Source organism: Rhynchophorus ferrugineus, unplaced genomic scaffold, assembly GCF_030347505.1.
Source record: "Rhynchophorus ferrugineus isolate W39M unplaced genomic scaffold, kcgeb_rfMv2 rfM1, whole genome shotgun sequence".
Lineage (NCBI taxonomy): Eukaryota > Metazoa > Arthropoda > Insecta > Coleoptera > Curculionidae > Rhynchophorus > Rhynchophorus ferrugineus.
In genome coordinates, this window is record NW_027472580.1 from 31,717,728 (window position 1) to 31,738,829 (window position 21,102).

Genomic DNA, 21,102 nt, shown 5'->3' on the forward strand with positions numbered 1-21,102 from the left:
GTATTTTATTTATGTTACTCTTTGCAGAACATCCTCATATTTGAACTCCGTTATATAATAGCAATTTATTATGTACTGATAATTGTGATTTTCTTCCAATTAGCCAGTACATTTTCCTATATTTCAATTCCAGTTCTTTTCTTTTCTTCTTTATATGTTCCTTCCAGCAAAGTTTTGAATCAAGATTCATTCCAAGATATTTAGCGTTGTTGCTATATGGAATGATAATATTATTTAATATTATTGGTGCTTGTACGGTCTTTTTATAGGTGAGCTGCACATGTACAGATTTACTTTCATTATGTTCGTTGATGATAATGTTGTATTTGCTCATTTAGACATAAGTGTTAATTTGTAAACATTAATACAAGAGATGAATATGTTGTCCATGAACCGATCAGTTGAATTGGATTTAGTGTAAGTGTATAGTAATCGTCAGAACTATGTGGTGTGGACACTCTTTAACACTAATAGCGCCGATCATTATGAAATGTTATTCTTAAATAATAAAATTTAATATCTAAGAACAATATACCATGTATAGAAGTAGAGATAATAAAAAAATAGTATTTCACTTTAAAATTACCTTACCTTGTTGTGCATGACCTTGGGGCGACAAATGTGGCGGAGGATGCGTTTGCGGCGAATGGCCTTGTACGGGATGTTGTTGAGGTAGGTGAGCTTGAGTATGTCCTTGGACAGGTGATGGAGGAGGATGACCTTGACTCGGGTGAATCGGTAGTGGGCTGTGAGTTTGTGGTGTATGAGTTGGCCCTGGATGGCCTTGAGATAGATGAGCCGGCGGTCCAGGCGACGGGGACGCGCTCTGGAAGAAAGCAAAATGTTTATAATAAAGACGAATATATTTTCAAACAATGATGACTTATTTAGCTATTTATATAAACAATTACGTTAATTGTAGCGTTTATTTTATTCCTTAGACGTATTATATATTATTATCTTTCCAGTATTTAGATAAAAAAATTATTTTTAGTAACATAGCACCAGAATGTTAGATTACTTACTAAAATTCTAAAATAATTTTTATATTTAATATCAATACTATACTATTCGTATTAATATTATTGTTGGGTATATAACAAAATATTGATCTATGGTTTATTTGATGTTAATTTATGGTAGACGTAATAAAGCGCAAAAAGTGTGTGTTTTTTCTGATAATAATGATGCAGCAGTCACATAGAAGTATATTAGGTTGTCTATGTACCTGTAATTAAAAATATAATTTTGAAATATGTGAATATTAAATAACATGAAGATGTATATATATATATATTTAACAAACTAACAAAACAAAATTAATGTTATTTGTGGGTTTTCTTTTGGGCATAATTTATTTTAAAATAAAAAAAACTTTTTTATAATAATATTTGAGTACTTTTGTGCATATTTGGTTGACTGTATATAAGTATTTTATATTAATAGGTTTAATAATTATAGAGCCATTCAAACATAACCACATAGTGTTTTCAGTCATTTTTCATTTCAGGAACTAAGTATGCTGGGTAAACAGTTTGTTAATATCGTATTCATTTATTTCACCAGTACAAATATTTAAAGTTATATATTGTTTGTTGAACCATATAAAAGCTTTCACTTTTAATGGCTTCTTTGAAATCCCTAAATTTGTATGATAGTTAAAATCCATTAAATTGTGATAATGTTTATTAAAATGGTTAAATATTCTAATTGGGTATGCGCAAATCTATTTTTAACCTTACATATAACGATGTGTATAACCGTGTACGTATTTTAAACAAATATTTAATAAACTTACGTAAACATCTAACAGATCCATTATTCAAATACTAGATCAGACAGGAACATTTTTCACAAGTAGGAATATTAGACGAACCTAAGATGTTAATACTAGTTGTTAGATTAATTGTTTTTTAGATTATTTCTCACCGGTACATTTAACCAAACAAACGAACTGGGTGGGAGAAACATTATCTCAATTGCTTATTTGGTAAACATTTTGCGTTGATAAATCGTAAGCATAACTTGTTTAAAATTAAATAACTAGACTGGTCTAGAACTGTTCGCATGTAAGTTAATTAAAATACGTATATATTTTTTTTCAAGATTGGAATCGGAATTTTTAAGCGAATAAAACGTTTATTTGAAATTCAAATTCGTTTTGCAAATGCGGGCGATTAGCGATTTATATTATGTAATGGTAAAGTTGGAGTACATAACCTTAAAATTAAAACAAAATATGTTATTTGTATTTTGATCTCCGTCATATTTGTTGGTTAATGAGAAATACGCCTAATAATTGTCAATTATGTATCTATTTTAATTTATTACATTCTGAAATTAAATGTATTGTCAATAACTTTAAAACAAAAGACGTACTTCAAATAGTTTTTTTATATTTGAAGACACCGAATTGCGAATTGAGATATTTTAAGGAACACATTTTGAGTGCGTTTGCAATTGATACGCAATAAACATTTGGTGTGTTAACTAGTTTATTTATAGATTTCATTTTCCTCTTTGACATAGTTATTTTAGCGTTAATAAAATAAGAAATACTAGGTATACATACAATATGTAATAAATTGCTATTTTGTCCATAAAAGGATACTTAAAAAAACGAAGACGACACTTCATTCGATATTATTAGAAAGCGTTGAGGTTAAACCAAATTAAAATAAACAGCTTAAAAAATCTTATTAGTTAAAAATATCATAGTAACAGTTTTAGTCGACGCAAAATATTTTAAGTTTATTCCCTAGTGATTTTAAATTATTTTTTAAAATGACATTTACATATAATAATTTTTATTTATATACATTTATAGTTTGAACTTATATTGATATTGAACTTTCCGTTAGATATGTTGAAACATCTGTAACTATTTTTAAATGACTATTGCCTTATTTAAGCGAGTATTTGGATAGAGTAGAAAGACAATTTTTTTTTATATATCAATTATTCTGTGGATCGTTAATCGCGTCAATTAATATCTTCTTGATTGTTTATCTGACAGATTATTTATCTGACACAATATGACTTAGCATATCTTTTAATGCATTTCATTTGCAATAACGCTCTTACTGTTTTCATTTCGAAAGAAGTTGGTATCAATAATGCCATGATGGTAAACCCTACACCAAAAAATCACCATTTCAGGATGCAATGCTGTTTCGTCAGAATGTATTAATTATTAAATATTATATTATAATATTTTAAGTTGGGGTTTAATTGAATTAAACCATTGGGTTATAATGGGGCTTTTATTCATTAAAATTTAGAAAGATTTCTTTGGGTTGGCTGTCTTCGTTGACTCAGTGGTCAAGGCGACAGGACGGTCATCCTACTGTTGCGATAGTCGCGGACCGAATCCATCTGATGCATGGATGTATTTTATGTTTGCGATTGTAACTGCCTTTATAGGCAACAGTGGAAAATCCGACAAGGATTAACCATCCCAGTCACGTCAGTAACCAGGCTGGGTAAGACCGGATCTGTTTTGGGATGGTCTTCTATGTTGATCACCGGTCAGCTGGTAGGCTTAATGCCGAGGACCGCGGTTCAGAGCCCACGTTAAACTGTAGGTCCAGTCCAGATAAACCCTCGTTGGTAAAAAGTAAAAGACTTTAATATTATTGTCCGTTTCTACGGAAAGACAAGAATATGTTATAAATATGTTTTCAGATGAACGTTTGTAAACGGGAATTCAAATCTGAATGGTATATTTTTTGACAGAAATCTTCGAAGAAACAAATATTTAATGGAGCATTCTCCATAACATTATCAATACATTAATATGGTGGATTGTACGCCGTACAGAGTTTGATAGTTATTTAAAAAAAAAATTGGAGGTACTTCTAAGTAGAAATAATGCTTCCAAAATGTCATCCTGCATTCGATAGAATATTTTGATAAATAATGATGCTCACCAATATTGCCCACAACTATTAATACGTTGTAAGTTATATAAACAAGTAAACAGTAATACCTCGTTACGCGCGGTTCTCTTTTCAGGTTTAAGAACCGATTAACTTTCTTGTTTTGTGGTAAAGCCTCAGGAGATTTTATGGTGAACAATGCTTGTTTAAAATAAAAATAATTTTAATTCTTGGGTTATGATGACGCTATTTCCAGATTTATTAATTGCTTTGTGTCTAGTATTAAACAGTATTTGGCATCAAAGTCACTACCATTTAAGATATTTCTGCTTAAAACACAATTTTTACTTCTCAACACAACTTCCTCGTCAAACGGGGTTTCACCAATCGCTGCTAGGAAATCGGAACGTAACCCCCGCGGATAACTAGGGATTATTGTAATGTACTGCAATTAAGTAACTCATCGTATATTTCTATTATTATATACTATCATTATATAAATTATATAAAGTTATTACTTTAATATACCAATGTTGCTAACACGTTCACCGCCGTCTAAATGAAAATCAATTTGAAAATTACATGATTATCAGTCTGGTACCGGTGGCGGTATATACCGTCAACTATCGGCTATAGATTTTTTACTGCATACGAAGATCGGGATTTAATAAAATGTTACCAGTAATGAACTTGTTAATATATGATTTTAAATTACTAATGTATGTTTTTTTTTTTCAGCAAATTAAAAAAAATGGGGGACCTGGAAAATATAGACGGATACTTCAACTTCGTTCTCCCATTAGTTAAGAAAGCAGGAGAGGTAATATATACTGAATAATATATACTAATAATAGGTTCTCAATTTTGATTAATAATCTTGGCCGTTAATAATCTTAAAGTTAATTTCTCTGTAGCTTGCGATATGCCTGCGGCTTTACTTTTTATACACTTTCATTTGTTGATTATTCACGTAACCTGGATTTTAACAATTAATTAACAACAAAAATGAAGCTATGCCATGGATATAACTATAGGGTAAATTAGTTATTCTTTGGATATAAGTGAGACTTAGTCATTCAGTGAGTTCTGAGTCTTATTCGAAATAAATCATTTTCCATTACACGAGCGCCATCTTTTGGATTTTCTACCGTTTACGTAGATTATGTTATGTAAAAGTTTCAGGGCTTGAACGCAGCATAGTGAATGATCGATATTAGAAAAACATCAATGTTGACATCGAATCAAAAGATCGATTTATCTGCAATGAAAGTTATTTATCTGCGGTAATAAATAAAACTGTCTATTATATTTATGAAATGTGATTATTGTTAATGAAATTACAAAAGCTAAAAAAATTTACCTAGGCAGGGGTTTTCCCTTTAGTCTGTTCCTCTGCTGGTACAGGAGTTGGCTATCTTTGGAAAAAGCCTTTCTGAAGCTGTGTAACACAAATACTTAAGACATATTTTATTTAAATTAGGGTGGCCTAGTAGGTAGTAGGTTGCCTAAATAAAATATTATTCTTTTCGTTAATAAGTTTCTTAATGATCTTTCCATATATCTACATCTTCTTCCACTTGTGTTGTAGAATTCTCCGTCAATTGATCATTTTCAATTTGTTCATTTGTCATGTCAGTATATGAAATCAATTCTTTGATGCTTCTAATGGCTCTGGCCTAGTGCATTTTGGAAATCTATATTTTTGAAACGAAGATCCAAGGAAGTGGCGACAGCAAGGATATTGACACTTTCTGTTTGTAGCAATCGTTTCTCCATTTCCTTAGTTATATTATTTTTTAAATACTCTGCACTTGTCTGTTTTGGATGGAAGCCTATCACTTTTTTAGTGACTAATCTGGTAAGTGGTATAATTTTACTACAGGTTACATATTTTTCACTACAGAATTCACGAGTAATTATTTCTATTGGTCGCAAAATCTCACAAACTTCAGTTAAATTCATCAATTCATCGACAACAATTCTGGTGCACTGGTGTGGCAATTAATAATGTTTTAAAAATCTTCCAATCATGTAAAATGTTGAGTTTCAACGTTTCGATATTTTATTTTTATAACATCGATGTGTCGATGATATAAACTTCGATGTTTATTACCATCGATGAATATCGATCATCCCTACCTCAGTGGTAGATTTACCAGCAGGCTGAATAAGTTGGAACATAGGGCGGCAAATTTGTTTCAAAAATATTTTTTTGTTTTTTGTCAGAAATTAAAAAAAATCATATATACGGAGGAAACTGAATTATATACTGACGATAGAGCACAAATTATAAAGTTGCAATTTCGTTGACACAAAAAAAATTAATATAATTATAAACTAGAGTATGTCAGTAGGGACGGCAAAATATGAAAACCTACTGGCGACAAATGTGTAAATCCGCTAGTGCTAGTGCTTCCCCTACAGTGATTTGTACACGAATTACAAGGAAGGAACGGAAGCATTATGGTAGGTTGGTATGAATATTTGCGGCAATTGTAATTGATGTGTTTGAATTGACTTGAAACAAATACGCCCATTGTAGAAGCAGAAAAGCTGTGACAAGATTCAACCATATATTCCATATCAATGTTAAAAAAATCTGTTAAAATTGACATGGAAATGTTTAATCACCCGCCATGTTTTCCATGTATTGCCACCTCTGACTATAACTTGTTTGACTAATAGAATTTTGGCTGACCAGCACCTCACAAACTCCTTCAAAAAATTTTTTAAGGATTCGTATGAGTTGCCCGAAAGTTATGAGAAACTAATTAACGATGGTCAAGATTTTGAGTAATAAATGTTTTGACAAAGCCCTTAATTTAAAAACATTAAAGTAAAAGTTTATTTGGATTTTTTAGACGAGGAATTTTTTTTTTCAAATTTACATAAAAAGTGTTATATCTAGCAATATGGTAATGTTTTGTTTTCTGTTATTTTAACACATTGTACACAAAAATTCATATTAGGTTGGCAATAACATAATTTCTTTTTTTTGCTTAGTTTTGTGTTTTTTTAACCGACTTTGAAAAAGAGGGAGGTTCTATGTTCGGCTGTATATATTTTTTAATGTATGTTCGCCGATTTCTCCGTCCATTATTGACCGATTTTCAAAATTCCTTTTTTATTCGAAAGAGCACAAGTAAGGACCAGATGGGGGAAGGGGGGAAATCGAGGCAAAACCTTCAAATTTTGAAGGCACGTACAAAGATTTCTGATGTAATGGAAACTCGAGAAGTAGTTCAGTGTAAAAACCTTTTAGTTTGCTTTTTAATTTGCTTAACTAACAATATCATATAAGAAGTCGTACAAATATATATCGCAGGCAACTGTTTCTATGGTGTAGTGGTTAGAACGTTTAGCTCTCAAATAGAGGTCGTGGGTTCGATTCCCGGCGGGGACGATAACTTTTTGTTGTTGTTTAGTTAGAACATTTGTCAAATCACCTAGGCTAGATAGCGAACACCGGGGCCTGAGGCGCTTCTTATTTTCAATCATTGTTTCTTTATTCCTATGTTTCCTCATACGGGCTGTACTTTTGCTTGGCTTATCCATTGTAATATTAAATAAAATAACTGCGCGATTTATTGAGGAAATATCTAACACTAAAAAGAGAAAAATTAAATATTTTTAATAAAAAAATTGTACCGACTTCAAAGTGATCAGATAGTAGTAGTTAAATAATATTGCAAATAGATAAATAGGTTTGGGTAGGTATTAAGCTAAATTGTGTGTATATGGTATAATATAAAATACGTGTAGTAGATATGTTAAAGAAGGGTTTGTTTATTTTTATTTAGCTATTACAACATTACTATTTACACATTTTATTATATATTCGTGAGTTCCTTATTTATTTTTTGAAGCCGGTGCAATTTTTTTGTTAAAGATATTTTATAACGTTTAGTTTAAGCTAACAGATATAAACGAAGTAACGAATGAATATACGCCATAACTATTATCAGACAAACAATTTTATCTGTATTTTATATCTATCTCCGCATAATATAATATTTTGTAGAGCGTTTAATTAAAGTTTGAATTATTTTTTTAAAATGTTGTCAAACATATAAATGTAACAGTTCAAAAGATCACACATCAAAAATATTTACACTACATTTGGAAAATCCATATAACATTTAAAATTTTATATATTTTTTGTCTACTGCGACATTAAAAATATATTCAATGAAAACACTGATAAAAAAGCATATCAACACTGTTAATATTTATTTTTATTTTGTATATCTTAGAATTAGTACTTTACAGAATTAGTGAATATTCTAATAAACAAATCTTATCGTAATCTAAATTAGAATAATTCAACGTTGAATTGTTTTTCACATAAAAACACATTTTTTACATTTTAGGTAAAAGTACTAGCTCTTATCATAAATAAAGAAGAAACATAATGCTTAAGTATATACAATGTTTTTTGTTGTTCCATTGCCTGCACTATAACAGATATATATATATATATATATATATATATATATATATATATATATATATATATATATATATATATATGCTGGGTAAGACCCGGATGTCTTCTGGGATGATTTCTAAAGTTGGTCACTCGCCAGTCGGTAGGCTTAATACTGAGGACTGTGGTTCGGTGCCCACGTTAAACTTTAGGCCCAGTCCAGATAAACCCATAGTTGATAAAAGGAGACTAAAATATATTTAAAACTAATTTTTCAGAACGACTGGATAGATTTGGATAATTTTGGTCTTGAATTATTTGTAGATCAAATAGAAAGAAAATAAAAACAATAATTTTGTTTTTTCTTTGATGTAGTTCAAAATGAATAACTAATTAGAATTTTTAAATCTTTAATCTCAGGAGGTAAAAAATAAACTTAACTTTAGCTAACTACAGTTGTTAACTATATATCATATTATTTTTATATAGATTGATAAATCTTAAGTTTTGTCCCAACATTAAATTTCTGAACGCAACCATAATATTTGACATTTGAAAACCAACTAATATGTCGATCCATCTTCTATGTCGATCGATAGCTCAGACAAAGAGTTAAATAAATCTTTTTGAGTGACGATTACCGCTACGTGCGTGAACTTTCTTAACTTCGGCGATCCTTTGTGATAGTGACATTTCAAACTATTTGCTCTTTTTTTATGTTCAATTTTACAAATGACCGCAGACATTTACAATGATACAATGATCATGATAGAAGATATGTGTTTATTGATGGCAAATAAAGTATTGTGTTTGGGAATGACAGCACCCAATCGTCATATGCACGATGAATTAAACCACGAGTTGCAAAGGGAACAACACTACGATATTGATGCATTGGCCGAAACAGTTCGTACAAATGTTCCACAATTAAATCAAATATAAATAATTGCGTACGACACTTTGATAGAGGCCGTGAACAGTGAATCTGGTGGAATTTATTTCCTTGATGCTCCCGGAGGAACCGGAAAAACGTTCTTAATTTCATTGCTTTTGGTAAGGATCAGATCACGAAAAGATGTAGCTCTAGCGTTGGCTTCATCTGGAATAGCTGTGACTCTGGTAGAAAGAAGGCACATTCTGCCTTGAAATTACCATGTTTAATGCAAATCAACGAAACACCAATTTGCAACATCGCCAAAAATAGCGCAATGGCTTCATAGGAAGGACAGAACGTTGAAAGATCTTCGAGATGACCAAAGTATTTTTGGTGGGGTCATGATTCTGTTGTCAGGTGATTTTCGTCAGACTCTTCCAGTTATTCCCTGATGAACTGCTGCTGATGAAATAAACGCATACCTAAAATCATCGAATTTGTGGCGGTACGTAAACACACTCCAATTAACAACTAACATGCGAGTATTTTTGCAACAAGATGAAACTGCAAATTTGTTTGCGAAGCAGTTGTTAGACATTGGAAATAATAAAGTCGCAGTGGACCCCTTGACCGGATTTATCACATTACATTTAAAAGAGGAGGTTATTTAGCGTTTTCCCAGATATAGCGCAACAGTTTAATAACCATAATTGGCTGGGCGAACGAGCAATATTTACGGCGAAAAATAAAGATGTCGAGGATCTTAATTAAACCATTCAAAATTTCTTCCGGGACAGTTGGTTTCCTTCAATTCAGTCGACACCGTTATGAACCAGGACGACATAGTCAACTAACTATCCCACGAAGTTTTTAAATTCACTGGAATTGCCTGGATTACCACCTCACAATTTGCAGTTAAAAGTATGATCAGTTGTCATCATGCTGCGTAACATTAATCAACCTCGACTGTGCAATGGAACAAGACTGGCTGTGAAAAATATGATGAATAACGTCATTGAAGCAACAATCATAAAGGGAAAATATAAAGGAGAGGATGTTTTGATCCCGCGTATACCGATGATTCCAACGGATTTACCATTCGATTTTAAACGTTTACAATTTCCAGTACGTCTGGCCTTTACGATGACCATAAATAAATCTCAAGGCCAGTCGTTGCAAGTTTGCGGAATCAACTTGGAGTTTCTCAGTTTCGCGCATGGACAATTATACGCCGGAAAATCGTCATCTTTGTTTATTTACGCACCACAAAACAAAACAAAAAATATAGTTTATCAGAAAGATTTAAATTGATTAATAAACTGTATCATAACTGTGTGTGTCTGTAAATATCTAATTGAAACATTATAAATAGCCGGTATTTCTGGAAAACTCTGATTAACTGAAGTATAAAACATCATGTGTAATTAATCGAAAATAATAATAAAAATTCATTCATACCGAGCATTTTTTTTATTAGTTACGGATTATTAGGTCATTTATTTATCGATTGAGGCAGTACGAAGTTTGCCGGGTCAGCTAGTTTATTATTAATGGTTTGTTAGTTCTAGAATATGCAATACAATATGTGGAATGTCCATATGATAAACAAACTTTAACGCATTGGCTGCAAAGTCCCGGGCGTACCAAAAAACGCGTTTTTTGTATAAAATTGGGTTTATTCATCAAAGTAATTTCCGTTAAGAGCCACACAATCATTCCAGCGCCGTTCTAACATTTCAATACGACTTTTGTAGAACGATTTATCTTTTACCTCAAAATAGGCTTGTCACCAGTTACTGTCCACTCAGATCGTTTTGATTACGGAGTGTCATATATCGATGCAAAAATTCCGGTTTGTTAGGTTTAAACATGGTTAAACACTGCACAGAATCATCAACATATTCTAGTTTTTGGTCAACAATGAGTAAACGCTGCACCCAGTTTGCACAGAGCTTTTTCATAGACAAATGCGCATGCAATATAACACGTTCTTTTGATATATTTACGATGTTAGCTAACTTACGTAACTTCACTTTTCGATCATTCAAAACGATTTTGTGGGTTTGTTAAATGTTTTCTGGTATTACCACCACATATTCACTGTGTTCTGCATCATCGGTGTCTCTACAACCAAATTTGAAGTCAGCAAACCAACGCCTTATTGTTGTTTCTGATGGAGCGAAGTCCTTATAACACATTTTAAGCCATTAGCTTGAACGGTATTTTTTATTTATATTGACTTACTAACATTTCAATGGGATATGTTTGAATATTCCAAATATATAAATGAATATTTACATTATATTTAGATTCAGTAATTGCCTAGCAAAGCAGAAACTTCGGATAAAAACACATCAACATTAATAAAATGTTTTTACAAAATTTTACAAGATTCACTAAAATGTAAAAAATAATCAAAGTTAGACTTTTAATATAAAAAAAACGTTTTAAAATAAAATATGTATGTAATAATCGTTGTAATAACTAAATAAAAATCAGTTAGAAGTCGGTACCGCGCCGAAACAGTTATATTAAATTAGATTTGTTTTGTTTCTTTTTAATTTTGTGTTTATGGCAAAATTATATTATTTTTGTATTGTTTGAGAGCTCGGCACCGACTTCAAACTGATTTGTATGTAGTTATTACGATTAGTAGGTACATCTTTTATTTTAAAACGTTTTTTTGTATTAAAAGTCTAAGTTTAATTATTTTTTACATTTTAGTGGGTCCCCTATTTATTTAAGTCGGTTCAATTTTTTTTGGTACAAATATTTTATTTTTCTTTTTTTAGTGTTATATATTTACTAAATAAATTACGCAGTTATTTTATTAAGTATCACAATAGATAGCCCAAGTAAAAGTACAGCCCGTATGAGGAAAAATAGGAATAAAGAAACAATAATTGAAAATAAGGAATGTTTCAAACACTGGGGCCCGCTACCTAGTCTAGATGATTTGACAAAGGTTCCAACCAAACCAGAAAAAAGAAAGTTACTGCTCTATTGGGAATCGAACCCGCGACCTCCGTAACGTGTGAGCGTAACTTTCACTTAACTTTACGCCTTCTCATATGATAGAGTTAGTGCTTAAAAAGCAAACTGAATGGCTTTTACACCGAACTACGTCCGATTTTTCGTCACATCAGTTCAGCAATAACATTATACACAAATATCTGATTATTTTAGAAAAAAAATATGTGAAAACATTGTACGTGCCATTATACAGCCGAACATAGAACCTTTTTTTTCCTCTTTTTTTGAAGTCGGTGAAGAAAAGAGTTAAAAACACGAATTAAAAAATATTTAAAAATTTGAAAACCGTTAATTCTTTTACAATTTTACTAAACTTTTCTCATTAACTCAATTACCCAATTTTGTTAATAATTCACATTTTATTTCATTAGCTACCTTTTTTAGATGAGATATTTGAACTCAGAGACTTTTTTTAGTTTTGTAAAAAATTAAATACTCAGATATGTTCATAAATTAATTGTAAATAATATAATCATGATTAAAACATAAAAACGTTGTCACTGTTAACATATATGTTATATGTTCAGTTCAGTTATATGTTATATGTTTCAGTTGTTTTTAGAGTCGAAAAACCAAACTATTGAGATAGAAAATAAAACGGCTCACGATCTGGTCACAATATATGACAAAAAAATTGAAGAAACTTTAATAGAAAAAATTAGAACACAATATCCTTCTCATAAGTAAGAACCATTCCACTACAGAAAATGTATATTTAAGATCAGTGTTAAGATTTATAGGAGAAGAGAGCTGCGATGGTAGCAAAGACCTTCCACCTTTAACCCATGACCCAACATGGATCATAGATCCAGTCGACGGTACCACCAACTTTACGAAAAAACTTCCTTTGTGTGGAATATCAGTAGGCATGACAATCGACAAAGAACAAGTGATTGGAATTGTTTTTATTCCGTACTTGAACGAATTATATACTGCAGTAAAAGGACAAGGAGCATTTTTAAATGGAGAAAGAATTTACAGCAGTAAAGTTGAAGGTAATATTTATATTATATAAATATTAGCTGAGTATATAAAACGTATTTATTGTAGTTGTAAAAAGCATATTTTTAGTTGTAGGAACTTTTTTTTCTGTTTAATTTTCAAACGATGGGGGTTAAGAACGAAGTAATTTAGTTTTTTTTGTGTTTTTGATAGTGAATTTATTCATATTAATATAAAATATTCATCAAAGATCTGTTCTGGTTTAATCGATGACTTTGTGATACTTGTAAAACCATAATTCCGTCATAAGTGGATTAGGTCTATTAAATTTTTCACTGTTAATTCATGTGTAACCCAAACACCGAGTTTATTTTGATATCCAGTCTGTAGTATCCATAGCGATGTAGCGATATATTTAAGAATTCCATCGGCTTTTTTTTAACTTTATTTGTCTAGGGCGGGAACATCAGCCCTTTAATATCGAAATTCTGGACGATTCAAACCAATTCTGACACTCGTTTTTTACTTTAGCACTCATTACTACACGAAAACCAGTTTGACATTTTTGGTTCCGATATGGTTTATTTTCCGATTAGTTACCAGATTACTGGTTAATCGATATACATTTTCAGAAGCTTTAGATGTTACGTTAGGTAGTAAAGCAATATTTTGGTTTATGGTGGCAGTATACATGAATCGAACTTTTGTTTTGAGGCTTCTCCTCCCCGGACATCAAGTGAAATTTGCGTGGTTTGTTATGGACATTTCGTGCTCGTCGATATATCGAGATATTTTTAAAATGTGTGTCATGCTAAAAATGTAAATTGTCCGTCTTTTCTTGTCGAGCGGCAATTCAATGTATAAAGTCTGAGAACAGATATTATTAACGTTTATTCGAAGTTCTGTTTAACTAATTTCATGATATCGTAGTTGATAACAGTCTTAATATCATATTGCTTCCATGTGTCGAAAAGATGTCCCCAAATATAATTTTATTAAAATCCTTGATGATAATATTTCGATTAAATTCCTATGAAACAAATCGTGCCATGTTTAGTGAATAATATATTAGGCATATAAATTAGTTTTAAAGGAATTTTAGTTTGAAACCTTAATGTGGAAAATCCGTACAACGTATTTTAATCAAAGTATTCCATCGATACCCGCTAACTTTTTGGCATATTATGTAAAGTATTTTTCTTTCACAATTTGTCACAAGAAGTCCTGCTTTTGTTACGGTGTAATTACGTATTCGTACGATATCCATAGTTTGTATTCAGTCGCCACATTTGAACCCCTTCTTATATCTTTTCTGATTTCAATATAAAACTTATAAATGATTTCTGGTGATTCTTAAATAAGCTACAAGTTATTATTATCTTTGCATTGAATGTTCATCTAACAATGCTTGGTAAAGACTAGTTCAGTTCGTCATTTAACAGGTCAATTGAAAAGTCCCCGGCCTACGATAGTAAAACACATTCTTTTGGAAATATTAGTTTTTTATTCAACATAATTCTCTTCAAGGGTGCGATATGTGGTTTGTTTCGAAATAGGCTTCAGTTTCGGCAATCACCTCTTCATTCGACGAAAATTTCTTTCTAGCGAGCATTCTTTTGAGACCTGAGACCAAGAAATGGTCGCTGGGGGCCATATCTGGAGAATACGGTGGATGAGGAAGCAATTCGAAGCCCAATTCATGGATTTTTGCCATCGTTTTCACTGACTTGTGACACAGTGCATTGTCTTGGTGAAGCAGCACTTTCTTTTTCTTCAAATGCGACCGTTTTCGGCGATTTCGTCCCTCAAACGGTCCAATAACGCTATATAATAGTCGCTATTGATGGTCCTTCCTTTTTTAAGGTAGTCAATGAAGATTATTATGCGCATCGCAAAATACAGACGCCATAACCTCGCCAACCGACTGTTGCGTTTTCTCGATTGTCGATTGGACTTCGGAGTGAAATGATGGAGCCATCTTTCACATTGTCACATATCGATGCAAAAACTCGGGTTTATCACGCTTGATCATCTTCAAACACTGCTACGAATCATCAACTCGTCGTTATTTTTGATCAAAAGTGAGTTATCGCGGTACCCACTTTGTACAGAGCTTTCTCATAACCAAATATTCGTGAATGATATGATGTACACGTTCAGCTGATATCTTTAGAGCGTCTGCTATTTCATTCATTTTCAATTTACGGTCACTCAAAATCATTTTGTCGATTTTTTAAATGTTTTCGTCGGTAACAACCTGTTTTAGGCGTCCACTGCGTTCACCATCTTCAGTGCTCATTTCATCACGTCTAAACTTAGCATACCAATCCTTGATGGTTGATTTTTCTGGGGCAGTGTCCGGAAACTCGGCATCAAGCCAAGTTTTTGCTTCAACTATGTTTTTTACCTTCAAAAAGCAATATTTTATCAACACGCGAAATTCCTTTTTATCCATTTTTTCACAATAACAAAAGTTGCTTCACTCAAAATGCTATAATTCACAAACTAATGCACATATATTTCCGCAGTTTAGTCCCATGGTTACCGTATTAGAATTCGATTTAAGGTCAAACAAAAAATCGGTAAAAAATATTTATTATTATTTTAATTTATGTTTTATTTATATTATAAATAAAACCGTACCTACATATCAATTAGTGTATCTTTTTTTAAATCATTTTAGAACCGAAAGAGTCCTTGTTTTGTTATGAAATCGGAGTTGCATCCAGGAATGATCATCTGCATAAAGTGATAATGACCCGCTTGCAATTTTTGATTAAAGAAGTATTATCGTGAGTATTTTCCGACCTTTCGTGAGTAGTGAGTCCCATAAAACATTTTAATACTTTGCAGGATACGTTGTTTGGGATGTCCAGTATTAAGTCTGTGCTACGTGGCATCTGGAAAATTGGATGGCTATCAGTGTGAGGGATTATATCCATGGGATGTAGCGGCTGGCAGTTTAATACTTAAAGAAGCAGGTGGATATGTTATCGAGTCATCAGGTACGTGAAATGGTGAATGTAGTGTTGCAATTAAGTTGTGATGTTTATTTGAAAAATGAAACGGCTAGCTGAAATGCTTCTGTCATTTATTTTCAATAGGAATGACTCCTCATTGCCAATGTTATAGGGCATGTTAGTAAAACGTCTACTATCTTAAGTTATTACGATGACAAAATTGTATGAATTTAAGTTTCAATCGTTATCCTGGTTGTCATTTCAAGTTTGTTTGACCTTAATTGACTGCTATTTATCTACAAATATTAAAAACTGTTTCTAAAGGCAAATATTAGTTGTAATATAAGTTGATGATAAGTATTTTGATCAGCGATACCTATAGGTGTAAATTGCGAAATATCAATGCAAATAATTTAACCTAACTGCTAAATTCCATGGTTTTGACATTTCTGTACATAAAATAACATTATCCCATTTAGTATTACTGAGTTATTCAATGTATACACACACTAATCATGGAACGCTCAAAACTGCATTTTCGATATATAATACTTTTGTTGTTTGATTTTAATAAATCTGCTATTGAAGCTTATCCAACACTAACGTTAACTAACGGTTTAGAAACGTATGTTGATGCTGATTCGTCATATCCCAATTTTCGTTATTGGTTTCAGTGATTTGAAGCGATAATTCTGTTGTCGATTATCAACAAAGAACGGTTGGAGAACCAAAAATGATTAGAATACATGCAAGAACCTAATAAATAATTTGTAGCTGAAACAGAGATGTATCGTCTTATAAAAATGTATAGAAATATTGGAGAGACCGATGAAATCTCTGTTTAAACAAATTTTATTGATATGTGCTTTAAATTGATGTTTTTATTTATTAATTAGACCGATAACTTTTCAATTATATCTGTATCTCGATAATTTTGACTAATCTACGTAAACCATAACTTTTTGTGTACCTTAAGACGATAATATCTTATGGTAGAAATGAATCGATTGCAACTAACATCGAATGGAAAAGATGCCCAACAGAATTCGATAACGACATTAAGTATGAATTCTGTGGATTGGTACTGATTTTATATTGATCATTGGGATATAAAATTTGCTTTGAGGTTTAACAGTTCCATTGAAGAGTCCCCCGCCTATCATAGTAAAACACATTTTTTTGCCAAAATTAGTTTTTTTTATTCAACATAATTCCCTTCAAGGGTGATACACTGATTATAGCAACCCTACAACTTTTCGATACCATTTTTGTAGTACGATTTGTCCTTTGCTTCAAAATAGGCCTCAGTTTTGGCGATCACCTTTTCATTCGACGAAAATTTCTTCCCAGCGAGCATTCTTTTGAGATCTGAGAACAGGAAATAGTCGCTGGGGGCTAGATCTGGAGAATACAGTGGATGGATGGATTTTTGCCATAGTTTTCACTGACTTGTGATACGGTGCATTGTCTTGGTGAAGCAGCACTTTCTTTTTCATTAAAAGCGGCCGTTTTTCGGCGATTTCGTCTTTCAAACGGTTCATAACACTATGTAATAATCGCTGTTGATGGTCCTTCCATTTTCAAGGTAGTCAATGAAAATTATTCCATGCGCATCCCAAAATACAGAAGCCATAACCTTGCCAGCCAACTGTTGCGTTTTCCCACGCTTTGAAGCGGGTTCATCGTTCGTGCCCAGTCCACTCGGATGACTGTCGATTGGACTTCGAAGTGAAATGATAGAGCCATGTTTTGATCATCTTCAAACACTGCTCCGAATCACCAACTCGTGGTTGTTTTTGGTCAAAAGTGGGCTTGCGCGGCACCCCCTTTGCACAGAGCTTCCTCATACCCAAATATTCGTGAATGATATGATGTACATGTTCAGTTGATATCTCTGAGTGTCTGCTATTTCATTCAATTTCAATTTACGGTTATTCAGAATAATTTTGTGAATTTTTAAAATGTTTTCGTCGGTAACAACCTCTTTTGGGCGTCCACTGCGTTCACCGTCTTCGGTGCTCATTTCACCACGTCTAAACTTAGCATACCAATCCTTGATGGTTGATTCTCCTGCGGCAGTGTCCGGAAACTCGGCATCAAGTTTTTGCTTCAACTGTATTTTTTCCCTTCAAAAAGCAATATTTTATCAACACGCGAAATTCCTTTTTATCCATTTTTTCACAATAACAAAAGTTGCTTCACTCAAAATGCTATAATTCACTAACTAATGATCCGACAGCTGTCAAATTTATACACGCATCTCTTGAGGGTTGAGGCTACCTAAAAAACATATGGATTTAATACTGGTAGCGCTATCTATGTGCCAGGCCGGGGACTTTTCAATTGACCTGATACTTAGGACAAACGTTGTTTTAAAAATTCAATCTAGGATTCAATTTTGTCCAAGAAATACAGATTGTCTGAAAAAAAAGTTTATTTCAGATGATTTATTAAAAACAAGTAATTCGTCTATCAAAAAAGGTTTATTAATTATTAAATTAATAAATTAATATGTCCCTGCTATAAAGCTTTTTCATTGGAAACAATAACTTGGTGAATGTGAAAAACTGTTAGATTTACGAAATCGAATTTCCGATTGGCATTCTGAAGCTTTAACTTTTTCACCAACTAAATATTTTAGGGATGTAGATTTAACTATTCAAGATGTGGTGTAATTTTAGGATGACTGCCGTTATTACAATTTTATACAAGAAAAGGTCAGCTCTTTGAAATTACTTAAACAAAATAAATATAATTTCTTACGTCAGTATATGATGAAACATGGATTTAATGATACACGCCTGAATCAAAAAGATCATCATCAGATTCATCAGATTCGTTGAACGAATACCAGTCAGTGAAAGTCCCGTTAAAAAAAAGATAACAGGAGTGTTGGAGTAAAATTTTCACCTTTGAGAGAGTATGAGAGTAAAATTAAATTTGTTTATTAAGTAAAATATATTTTGCACTATTCACTGTTAATTATTTATGTTATATCGAATTAACAAATTAACAACTAAAATCAATACTAAGCAATATAATGAAACATTGCATCATTCGAAACATTATTGTTCTTTGTTGCAGGCAAGGAATTCGACATTATGAAACCGAATTTCCTGGTCACGTCCACTAAAGCCCTCGCTGAAAAGTACCTAGAGATTGAAAGGAGAGCGGACGAAACTTGGAAAGAATAATCAGCTTTGGATCGTATATCAGATTTGTCTTGAATAAATTTGTTGTAATACAAACGTGACTTATAAAGATAAATCATTTATGACAATTTCGAAATATATCTCAGGGAGTTGTAAATTTACTGAAAATAAATGTATTATTACCTGTACTGCATGTATTATTTATTACAAATACAATATATAAAAAATATACAAAGCGTTTTTCCATAAGATATAGCGTTATCGTTATTTTATTTTTCTATTTATTAACGGATCATCGATATTCCAAGGGAGACATTTTTCAGATACTTAGAACATTCTACGTCTGTATCTAAGCCAACGATATTTTATATATAAATGGTCAATATTTTGGTTGAAGTTGTAGCGACCGCTACAACCATTTAGGCTAGCACTATTACATCTATATTAAATTCAAAGGATGTGGAAACGCTGGTGGATTCGTACCACGCGGTTCCCAGCTATAAAAGACCAGCACGACGACGTCTCTCTCTCAAGTATAAATTCACCAGACGATCTAGAAAGAGCAGTCTCTAAACTCACTCTAAATATCCAAACAGCCGCAGACAGAGCTACTAAAACAAGCAGCTCTGTACCCTTTCAACTTAACCTTCCTAGAGAAATAAAAGAACTAATCAGGTACAAGAACCGAACCGAAAAAAGCTCGTGCCATTCCGGATCCTGAGGCTAACCGCGTGCGCAATTAGAGAAGTCAGGGACAGTGTTAAAGCTTGGAACCAGAGGAAATCATTTCTTCAAAATCTAGGCAACCCTACTGCCCTTCATGACCTCTGGCCCAAAGGCGTAATGGGGAAAAATTTGAACAGTGAATCTTCTGAAGAGCATAGTCTCTTCCAGAGACCTTCAGCTCTCCATAAAACGTCTGTCTTCTAAAAACCTTTATATGCCTGATTTCCCACTCCACAAACATTCCCACGCAGCATTTTATGCAGATGATACAGCATTCTTCACAACTGGCTACAGTCCTGACGCTATTCGCGACAGACTTGAAATCCAACCGAACCGGGCGATTGCGTGGTTCAAATTCTGGCGGCTGTAGATAAACTCAAGTAAAACTCAGGCCATTCTGTTCCACCTCAAGGAGTTCCGCGCTTATCGCCTTCAAATCGATTCTTCATACTTCAAAAGTCCCTATACCCTGGCTCCAGAAAGTATCATATCTCGGACTCCAGTTCGACCGCAAGTTCCAATGGTTCCTACGGAGCACAGGTATGTCTCTGAGATCCAACTTGAACTACTCCAAGTGTTCTAGTCCAAAAAAGTCCGTTTAACAAAAACTACACATTTCTCAAAAATGTCCATCTTCTATCATCATTCATCATCGGCAAAATCAATAACGGCTTTGAAATGAAAGTAAAGCTAACAGTTTTAAGGAAGTTTATCAAATTTTTGCTTATGTATTACTATTCACAAGGATCCAATATCAGTCAAAGCGAACCTCCAACTTCATTTCAACAAAATCCAATTGTACTTGAAAACATACCGCATCAATGCTAATGAGCCAAAATCTACTCACATGACGTTCACCCTGCGTAGGATTTGTCCACCAGCATATATAAATAATTATAAATTCTTCCAAGCAGATAATGTTAAATAAAGCGGTAAAAAATGGACATAAATTGAACCAGATGTATTGGTTTATAAGATGTAAATCGAAAGTATTCTTAAATAACAAGGTATTGTTGTATAAGCTAGTTCTTAAGTTTATTTGGACATATGGCATCGAACTCTGTGGTACTACTAGTAAATCAAACATAGTCATTCTTCAGAGGTTCCAAAA

At 32.5% G+C, this 21,102-nt stretch overlaps 2 protein-coding genes across 12 annotated transcripts in view; one reads left to right on the plus strand and one right to left on the minus strand.

Moving 5' to 3' along the window:
• Positions 1–21,102, minus strand: part of LOC143206692 (ATP-dependent helicase brm) — an 84,179-nt gene that overhangs the window by 10,640 nt on the left and 52,437 nt on the right. For 5 of the 7 annotated variants that reach the window (XM_076419352.1, XM_076419353.1, XM_076419356.1 and 2 more), the window contains exon 5: positions 592–826. In XM_076419352.1, the coding sequence (XP_076275467.1) occupies positions 592–826 (235 nt within the window). Of the gene's footprint in view, positions 1–591; positions 827–1,798; positions 1,966–21,102 lie in introns of those variants that run through there. The other 2 variants (XM_076419359.1, XM_076419357.1) reach the window with 1 other exon arrangement.
• Positions 1,486–19,453, plus strand: LOC143206699 (uncharacterized). 5 transcript variants are annotated; one of them, XM_076419371.1, is made up of 8 exons: positions 1,767–1,857; positions 1,918–2,014; positions 4,617–4,698; positions 12,764–12,894; positions 12,944–13,206; positions 15,837–15,945; positions 16,007–16,158; positions 19,198–19,453. In XM_076419371.1, exons 3-8 carry the CDS (start codon positions 4,630–4,632, stop codon positions 19,305–19,307), a joined length of 834 nt encoding a protein of 277 aa, XP_076275486.1. In that variant the 5' UTR covers positions 1,767–1,857; positions 1,918–2,014; positions 4,617–4,629; the 3' UTR covers positions 19,308–19,453. The 5 variants fall into 5 exon arrangements, with proteins under 5 accessions (XP_076275485.1, XP_076275486.1, XP_076275487.1 ...); XM_076419372.1 differs by having other exon boundaries at positions 1,918–1,990; XM_076419370.1 differs by lacking the exons at positions 1,767–1,857; positions 1,918–2,014 and adding an exon at positions 1,486–1,526.